General features: G+C 38.3%; 1 protein-coding gene across 3 annotated transcripts in view; it reads left to right on the top strand.

The window, feature by feature from the left end:
• Nucleotides 1-9,690, top strand: part of Pkd2l2 (polycystic kidney disease 2-like 2) — a 38,343-nt gene that overhangs the window by 20,657 nt on the left and 7,996 nt on the right. For all 3 annotated transcript variants that reach the window (XM_013020396.1, XM_013020395.1, XM_013020397.1), the window contains 4 exons: nucleotides 2,651-2,771; nucleotides 4,782-4,883; nucleotides 7,168-7,232; nucleotides 8,082-8,127. In XM_013020396.1, the coding sequence (XP_012875850.1) occupies nucleotides 2,651-2,771; nucleotides 4,782-4,883; nucleotides 7,168-7,232; nucleotides 8,082-8,127 (334 nt within the window). The remainder of the gene's footprint in view (nucleotides 1-2,650; nucleotides 2,772-4,781; nucleotides 4,884-7,167; nucleotides 7,233-8,081; nucleotides 8,128-9,690) is intronic.

Raw genomic sequence — 9,690 nt, 5'->3', positions numbered from 1 at the left:
CAGCTCAAGGCTAGCGCTCTACCACTTGAGCCACAGTGCCACTTCCGGCATTTTTTCTTTTTGCTTATGTGGTGCTGAGGAATCGAACCCAGGGCTTCATGTATGCAAGGCAAGTGTTCTACCACTGAGCCACCTTCCCAGCTCTTGAGTTGATTTTTATAGTGAAATAAAGGTGTTAAGTTTCAATATTCCACAAGTGAGTATCCAGTTTTCCAAGCTCTATTCATTGAAAAGGCTGCTCTTTCACCAAGTTATCTTTTTGGCACCTTAATCAAGAAATCAGTTGGCTATAGATTCACAATTTATTTCTAGGTCCTCTATTCTGTTCCATTTTCAATGTCTGTTTTTATTCCAGTATTTTGTTACTATGGCTCTGTTTTGAAATCAGGTATTATGATACTTTCATGTAAACTTTAGGATTTCTTTGAAAAATATTTATATTCTGATGAGGATTGTATTGAAACTATAGGTTGATTTGGATAATGTAGTCATTTTAACAATATTCTATCTAAGAACATGGAAAATTTCCCACCTGTCTTTTTATTTTCTGTTATTATAAAGGTGATGTACAGAGGGGTTACAGTTACATAAGTTGGGTAATAAGTACATTTCTTTTTAGACAATGTCATCCCTTCCCTTGTTTGCTCACTAGGTCTCTGTTTTCCCCTCCCATCCCACAAGTTGTATAGTTCATTTTCACCATACTGTTCCAGTGAATACCATTGCTACATTTGTTCACCCTATGTCCTTCCATTACCCACCTGTCTTTTCAATGCTTGAATGTTTTGCAATTTTTATTGTAGAGATCTTTCATTTTCTTAGATTTATTCATAGGTATTTCATTTTTCATGCATGTGGCAGTTATGACTAGGATGACTGATTTCCTTCTCTAATTTTATATAGGTCTTCCCTTTCTGTACCTTGGTTAGTCTAGGTAGATGTTCATTAATGTTTTCAAAAATAAGACTCTTTTATTGCTCCTTTGTATTTTTTTCAGTCTTTTAGTCTACTCTGATCTTTAATTTCCATCTACTTATTTTGGATGTGTTCTTTTCTAAGTCTTTGATATACATAATTAGGTAATTTGAGGTTTCTAAAGGTATTGCCATTCAACAAAGTTTATGAATATATGCCTCTTGATTAATGTCACCCTTCAACAGTCTCACTATCTCTCCCAACCCACCCCTCTAAGGGTTAATTTTTTATTTTTATTGTCCATCCTGGGGCTTGAACTCGGGGCCTACGCACTGTCCCTGAGCCTCTTTGTGTTCAAGGCTAGTGCTCTACCGCTTGAGCCACAATGCCACTTCTGGCTTTTTCTGAGTAGTTTATTGGAGATAAGAGTCTCACAGACCTTTTTGCCCGGGCTGGCTTCGAACCACAATTCTCAGGTCTCAGCCTACTGAATAGCTAGGATTACAGGCGTGAGCCACCAGTGCCCAGTTGTTTTTTAATATAGGCTCTTAGTGCTATACATAGTATTAATTTTTGCTATATCCTATAGGTTTTCCATTTTCATTTGATTCAAGTATTTTAACTTCCCCTTTGACTTATTCAGTGACCCACTGTGAAAATTATGTTGTTCTTACTCCATGTGCATCTAAACTTTTTACTTTTTCTTGATTTCTAGTTCCATTCCATTGTGATCACAGAAGATATATTTTGGTGGACTAATATATACTCTGTTCTAGTTCCATGTCCTGATCCACTTGATCTCTAGTGAAAGTTAACTTTGATTTTGTTGTTGGCTATTTTGTCTGGATGTTCTTACAGTAAGAGAGTAATATTGAGACTCCTTACAATTGGAACTTATCCTTCCCTTTAGGTCTAGTAAGCAATATTTGTCTTATAAAATTGAGTTCCAAGCTGGGTGCTGGTGGCTCATGCTATACTCCTAGCTACTTAGGAGGCTGAGATCTGAGGATCACAGTTCTAAGCCAGTCCAAGCAGGAAAGAGTGAGATTCTTACCTCCAATAACTACCAAAAATAGCTGGAAGTGGAGCTGTGGTTCAAGTGGCAAAGTGCTAGCCTTGAGCAAAAAAGCTCCTGGACAACACTCAGGCCCTGTCCCAGGACAGGTGCACACAAAAAATCAAAAAAATAAACAATCTTCTAAAGTTCTCTTTGTAAAAATCAGAGAATGACTTTTTATACTCTCATTTAGCTTTTTTGCTCATGGCTGGTACTCTACCATTTGAGCCACACCTCTACTTTTGGCTTTTTGGAGATAGAGTCTCACAGACTTTTCTGACCAGGCTGGCTTGAAACTCAGTTCTCAGATCTCAGCCTCCTAGTAGCAAGAATTAAAAGCATGAGCCAATGTAAAATACTATAACCTGCTTTCTGAAATAATACTGACCATGCTGCTTTTTTCCAGATGGCTGAGAAGCCACATTTAAGCCATATACCTCAGCAACATGGGAGCGAGGGTGGGGAGGGGAGCCTTTTATTTATGAAACCATTTGTTGAATGATCTTCAAGAGTTGTCTTTAGGGCAAAATCCACTTTTACAGACCATTGTGGAAACACATTCAAGAGAGTATATGTCATATACAGTTAGACACTTTGCCTAGACATCAATAACCCCTAAGAATTGTCACGTATGTACGTGAAAGGATATAATACTGTTTTCCTTTCTTCTCACCAAAGATTTGCACAGTTTCGCATTGTTCTTGGAGATTTTAATTTTGCTGGTATCCAGCAAGCCAATCGGATTTTGGGACCTATTTACTTCATCACCTTCATCTTTTTTGTGTTCTTTGTCCTGCTGGTAAGGATGACCATACATTCTACCACTTACCTATCCTCTTTTTGTATAGCTTTCTTTTTTTTTAGAACAATGAAATTATTCATGTAGAAGAAATTGTATTACTGCTTACTTAAGAGAACACTTGACATTTATTAAGAATAGTGCCAGCCAGACACATGGCTTCACACCTTTAATCCTATTTGCTCTTGGGATGGACATTGGATATCCAAGGTGTCCAAGGTCAGCCCAGGGAACTCAACCAATAAGAACTAGGTGTGGTGCTGCAGGCTAGCTAGCTATGTGGAGGCTTAACAAGGATTGCCATCTAGGTCAGCTTGGCAATAAATGCAAGACCCTATTCAAAAAATAACCAAAGCAAAAACGGCTGAGGGAACAGTAAAGTGCCTGCCTAGCAAGTACAAGGTTCTGAGTTCAAATCCCAGTACTACTGATGTGATTCCTAGCAATCTAAGTTCTCTAGTTCAGTGACTACTGACATTTATAAACTGTCATTTGGGATATATGATCACAATAGGTGACATTTGCTTTAGCTGGAGTGTGCTTAATCCTTTACACAATTTGAATATCCCAGTTTGTCCAAACTGGGATTCTCCTTACCAATGTGTATAAAATCAGGCAATAACATTTTATCATATTTCAGTGGCTTTTGGCTACCCCTTTGTGATTTCCAGTAGTCACTAGAATACCTCTCAAGATGTGCTTGAAGCGAGTCTATTTTGGTTTCTTTATCTACGAATCTTGCCTTCCCAGTTAACTCACACCTACTGTACTTAATGAAAACATTTGTCAAGTAGGAGCTAGTGGCTCATGCTTGTAATCTTAGCTACTCAAGAGGCTGAGGATCACAGTTCAAAGCCAGCCTTGGCAGGAAAATCTGTGACTTTTATCTCTACTTAACTACCAACAGCCACAGTGAAGGTGTGGCTCAAGTGGTAAAGCACCAGCTTTAAGCAAAAACTCTAGGGCACAGAGCCCAGGCCCTGAATTCAAACCCCAGTACTAGCACAAAAAATACTTATCAAGTACAGAAGTAATAATGGCCAAGAGTCCTCTAGGTGGCAAAGTTCCAACACAGTTGAAAGTGGAGAGTTGGGTTCTAGCTAAGAATATTGTCTCCGTATCTGTATTATCTAGACATTAGTGGTTAATAAAAGACCTATTAAGATATAACTTCATAGACCTAAACAACAAAAACACCCTTATGGACATAATTACATTTTTTTCTGATATATAATACTGATAAATTAAGGTATATATAACTAGCTCATATGCTTACCATCTTTCTTATTTATAATAAACATTTGCTTGTTTCCATAAACTATACATTTTCTTATGTACATTGAATATAAATACAAATATACATTTTCCATTGTAGTTTACATATAGTCATTTTTATTATTGACTTTCCCTTTTTTTTCCATTGATACTAGGGATTGGACTAAGGGCCTTTGCTTGCTGGGCAGGTGATCTACTACTTAAAGCCATACTTCCAAACCTTTATGCTTTAGTTTTGAGTAACGTCTCACATTTATGTCCCGGCAGCCTGAATGGAAATCCTCCTATTTACACTTCTTAGTTGAGATGGCAGATGTGTGCCAATATAGACCCAGATTTATTGACTGACATGGAGACATGCCTGGACTGGCTGCAAATTGCGATTCTCCACTTCTGGAGTGGTTAGGATTCTGTGTAAGACACCAACTCTGACCATATGGATTTGCTTTTAAAATTTAAATCTCATCTTAAAATTCTTAAAATGACTTTTTAGTCATTTTTTAAAAATGTCTTGCTATGTTGTTCAATCTGGCCTCAAACTTGTAGGCTCAGGTGAGCTTCCTGACGGGGTCTCATAAGTATCTGGGAGTAATGTACTTGCTACCTTGAACAGCCTTAATTTTTTTTTTTTTGTGATGCTAGGGATCAAACCCAGATCCTTGAGTATTGTAGGCAACTGCTTTATACTTGTAGTCCTAAATTTTGTATTATAATAATTTGAATATTTCTCCCTAGAATATGTTCTTGGCAATAATTAATGATACCTATTCTGAAGTGAAAGCTGATTACTCAATAGGTAGAAGGCCAGATTTTGAGCTTGGTAAAATGCTTAAAAAGGTAAGTCAAATTATTTTCCTAATTATACTTCTAAGAAAAACTTCAGTTTGTACTTTTTTTTTCTTTTTGCCTGTTCTAGGGCTTAATGCCCCAGAACTCTGGGTCTCACTCTTCTACTTGAGTCACAGCTCTACTTCCAGATTTTTCTGATTAACTGGAGATGTGTTTCATGGACTTTCCTGCCTAGGCTGGCCTCGACCCACGATCCTCAGATCTCAGCCTCCTGAGTAGCTAGGATTACAAACCACTTATTTTATACTCTTCTGAGTGAAAGAAAACTTAAAACCACAGGTAGTGTTGTTTTTTGTTTCTGGAACCTTGTTTTTGGGTCTAGAGTTGCCTTCCACATGGTAACATCTTGACTGTTCTAACCTCTTTTGACACTACTACTCTTGGTCCTATCAATTGCCCTGAGCCTGGCAAATCAAACTCAGTCTCCTCACTCAAATATTCCAGGTCACACAGTCTCAACCACCTTTATTACTTTCCATTTAGCTTTAGTGTTTATACCTTTATTTGCAACTCTGCATGTCCTGGCTAATCTGTGTTTGAGTGTTATGCTGCTACCATCCTTGTCCTTCCTCTGTCCTCTGCTCATGACATTCCCTAATTCCTGAAATCCTCACACGGCTCTTCTTTTACTAACATATGACGAATCTGCCCTTTCCTCTTGACATCCACCTCATTTTGAGTTGCAGCAGTCTGGTGTATACTGGTCTTAACTTCCCTACCAGCTTGCTTAACTCTGAATACCCCTTGGGTCTTAGTATAGAGAAAAGGTGCAAAAAGCTTATTGTAGAGGCTTTTTTCATCTTTTCTCTTAAGTATGATGTTGGTTGTATGCATTAAAGTGGTCACAACTTTTTAAAGTTCTATAAAGATGTCTTCAACTCATAATGGGGTTACATTTTTATAAATCCATTCCAAGTTGAAAATGAATTTAGTATACCTAACTTACCAAACATTGCTTAGCCTGTGCACCTTAAATATGGTAAGAACACTAATAGGGCAAACTTGTTAAGTACAGAGTCCATTTTATAATTATGTACTGTGTCTCATGAGATTGATTCTGTATCCAAAAATACTGGCAACACAGCACACTGAGCATTAGTTGTTTCCCTTCACATGGTAGATGGACAGAGAGCCTGTGGCTCTATGGTTCACTGATGTTTAATGTAGTACATGTTGACTTAAAATATTTTAGGGGTTGGGTATAGTAGTATATGCCTGTAATCCCAGCTAGTCAGAAGGTGGAAATAGGATCTTGCTTTTTGTCTAAGCTGATAATCCAACTATGACTGCCCTATCTCACAAAACAAGCTGGAGCTAGGTTTAGTGGTAGTACACACCAGTAATCCCAGCTATGGGAGGTGGAGGTGGTGGTGTCAAGGTCAAAGGCAGGCCTGGACAAAAGAGCTTACTCTTATCTGAAAAGTAAACTAAAGTCCAGGTGCCAGTGGCTCATGCCTGTTATCCTAGCTTCTTAGGAGGCTGAGATCTGGAGTACTGTGGGCTCAAAGCTAACCTGGGCAGAAAAGTCTACACAATTCTATCCACAGGCACCAGTGGCTCATGCCTGTAATATTCAGGAAGCTGAGATCTGAGGATTACAGTTCAAAGCCAGTGTGGACAGGAAAGTCTGTGAGACTCATCTCCAATTAACTACCAGAAAACCACTTTGAGCTATGGTTTAAAGTGGTAGAGCACTAGCCTTGAGCTGAAGAGCTCAGGGATAGCTCCCAGCCCCAGAGTTCAAGCCCCATGACCAACAAAAAAAGATAAAAATTTAAAGACAGTGATTGGTAGGAACCTAACAAATGTGAGGTCTTGCATTTAAACCCATTTAAGCATTTTTAATTCAAATTGAAGCCTCATGTCCAAGAGGATCCCTTTTTTTTTTCTTAAAACTTCTGAACTGAAAAGACCATGATGACAAGGTGAAAGGATAATCATGGCATTCCACATCTGGAGCGGAGTATGTGCTGGGGCTCAGGGCCTCCTGCTCTGAGGTTTGTTTCTTTTCCGAAAGGCTCTATCACTAGAGCCATGCGTCAAATCCAAATGGATTTGGTGGATAACTGGAGATAAGTGTTTCAGATTTATCTGCCTGGGCATGTTTTGAGCCTCAATCTGTCTCTTGAGTAGTTAAGAGTTATAGGTGTGAGCCACCACAGTGCCTGGCTGCCTTATTTCTTTTGCAGTCCTTAGTGACAGATATTTACTTCGAAAATTCAATCAAAAATATATTAAAATGTTAACAATGTTTGTTTTCAATTATCCCCAGAGTTATCAGAATGCTCTTGAGAAACTCAAACTGAGGAAGTCTCAAAAAAATGAAGATAAGAACATGTAAGATGACCTTTATAATTTTATCATTGTAAAGTTCTAGAGATGTCTTCAACTCATGATGGGGTTACAAGCTGAAAATGTACACTTAACTTACCAAACACCACAGCTTAGCCTGTGTACCTTAAATATGGCCAGAACAAGATGTTAAAAGGCTGTACTAAGCCAAACTTATAATAGTCTGTTTTATAGTAATGTCCTAAATATCATGAAATTGACTTCCTATATGCAAAAAAACACTGGCAACACAGCACACTATCAGTGTTTATCTTCAGTGGACAGGGAGCTGTGGCTCATTGATGCTATTGAACATCATGAGATAGCTTACCATCTACTCTTAGCCTGGGGAAAGATCAAAATGCAAAATGTATCTACTGGGTTGTATACCACTTTTGCATCATTATAAGTAAAAATATTAGGAAAGAGAGTGAGGGTTTTGATTGCAAAACTATCAGCACCTCCTCCTCTCTGAGGAGTCACAGTAGAACACTTGCCTAACATGTATGCTTAGGCTTCATTTTTTTTAATGTATTCTCTTTAACAGTAAGTTTTTCTAAAAAGGTAGAAAACGACTTTACCTTACATTAAATACATTTATTTAGGTATCAAAATAAAAATTTTTTTACACATAATACTGTGAAAATGTGTATTTAACTTACATTTATTGAATTATCAGTGTCAAAATGCTTCCCAAACCAAAACTTCTGGCACAAAAAAAAAAAGTGGTTTTTCCTCCAGGCATAAAACATGATACTCTGGAGTATTTGTTTATCAGAACAAAAACACAATTCAGTCCTTACTATATATCTAACTATTTATGGTGGTAACTTCCCTTTTTACTTTCAAATGCAGTGGAGATTTGGCTGAACAACCTAGAAGAGAAAACTTCGACGAAAATGTAAGATTTTTTTCATAAAATACAAGTGGTTGCTAACTTAATTGAAAATCTGTTAACAGAAAGTTTAACAATAGAAGTGACTGGCTTTACTTGAGGAATAGTTATCTGTAAATCTTCCAGAATCAAGATCCCTCCCTTCTCATTTAGGACAAAGCATTTTGTTCCACATACTCTCTTCCTGCTAGTACACTGAGGCAGACCTCTGTGTCTTGCAGGTGTGCATTCATTTACGGTGGTAGTAGTGCATGGTACACTATTGGTACACTTTTCTCAAATTCATTTATTGGAGATTAACTTTTCTAATATAAAATTACTCATTACATTAATGAGTATTTTTATATTCAACAAACAAGAAACTTAAGGAAAAGAACCTCTTCCTCTTGATTCAAAAAGAAAAAACGGCCAGAAATGTGGCTTAGTGGTAGAGTGCTTGCCTAGCACTTGAAGCCTGGGTTCAATTCCTCAGTACCACATATACAAGAAAAAGCTGGAAGTGGCACTGTGGCTCAAGTGGTAGAGTGCTAGCCTTGAGCAAAAGCAGCTCAGGGACAATGCCCAGGCCAAGTTTAAACCCCAGGACTGGCAAAAAAGAAAGAAGGAAAGGGGAAAAAGGAAAGGAAAGGGTCACCCTGCAACTCGAGGGCAGTAGAATGAGGTTTCTGGATTAGAATTGAAGATGTGTTTATGTACATACACATGCATATTATTTTTGGAGGGGGTGTCAGTTATGGGGCTTGAATTCTGGGCTTGGGCACTGTCCCTCAGCTCTTCAAGGCTAGCAATCTACCACTTGAGCCACAGCACCACTTCCAGTTTTCTGGTGGTTTATTGGAGCTAAGTCTCACAAGACTTTCCCGCCTAGGCTGGCTTTGAGCCTCAGTGATCTGAGTAGCTGAGTAGCTAGGATGACAGGCATGAGCCCCAGCGCCCGCTTCATGCTTGCTTACCAAGTTTACTACCATATATATGTATTTTCTATCTCTTCCTAGAAGAAATTCAGCCTAGATACTCTGGTCTTGGTTTCTAAAAAGAACTATGGCTCCTTGGAGATCTGCCTAGTTCTGGGGCTGTAAAGCACAAAAAGAATCTGAAATAGTTTGAAGCAGAGACTGAAAGATATACTGAAGCAAATTTTTAAAAGGACCCAACTCAGTTTGGACAATCTGGAAATAATACCATGAATAAAATAGGATTTCATGAGACCATGTTGACCTAAATATACAAATGATTTAAGAGCCTTATGACAAATGAGACATTTATGTACTTTGCCACAAATATACTTATTGTAAAAAAGAAAATAAAAGCAGTAATGCTAGTAATACAATGTTCTAATAAACATCAGCATACTTAGGATTATTGGCGCTCAGCTTTAAAAGTATGTTTTAAAAGCAGTATCTTGGGCTGAGAAGGTGGCTCAGTGGTAGAGCGCTCGCCTTACATGCCTGAGGACCGGACCTGGGTTCGATTCTTCAGCACCACATAAGCAAAAAGAAAAAAGCTGGAAGTGGCGCTGTGGCTCAAGTGGTAGAGTGCTAGCCTTGAGCTGAAGAGCTGAGGGACAGC

Source organism: Dipodomys ordii, unplaced genomic scaffold (genome assembly GCF_000151885.1).
Source record: "Dipodomys ordii isolate 6190 unplaced genomic scaffold, Dord_2.0 Scaffold50, whole genome shotgun sequence".
In the NCBI taxonomy this organism is placed as follows: Eukaryota; Metazoa; Chordata; class Mammalia; order Rodentia; family Heteromyidae; genus Dipodomys; species Dipodomys ordii.
Note: the sequence above shows the minus strand (reverse complement) of the source record. Positions and strands in the feature narration are given on the sequence as shown.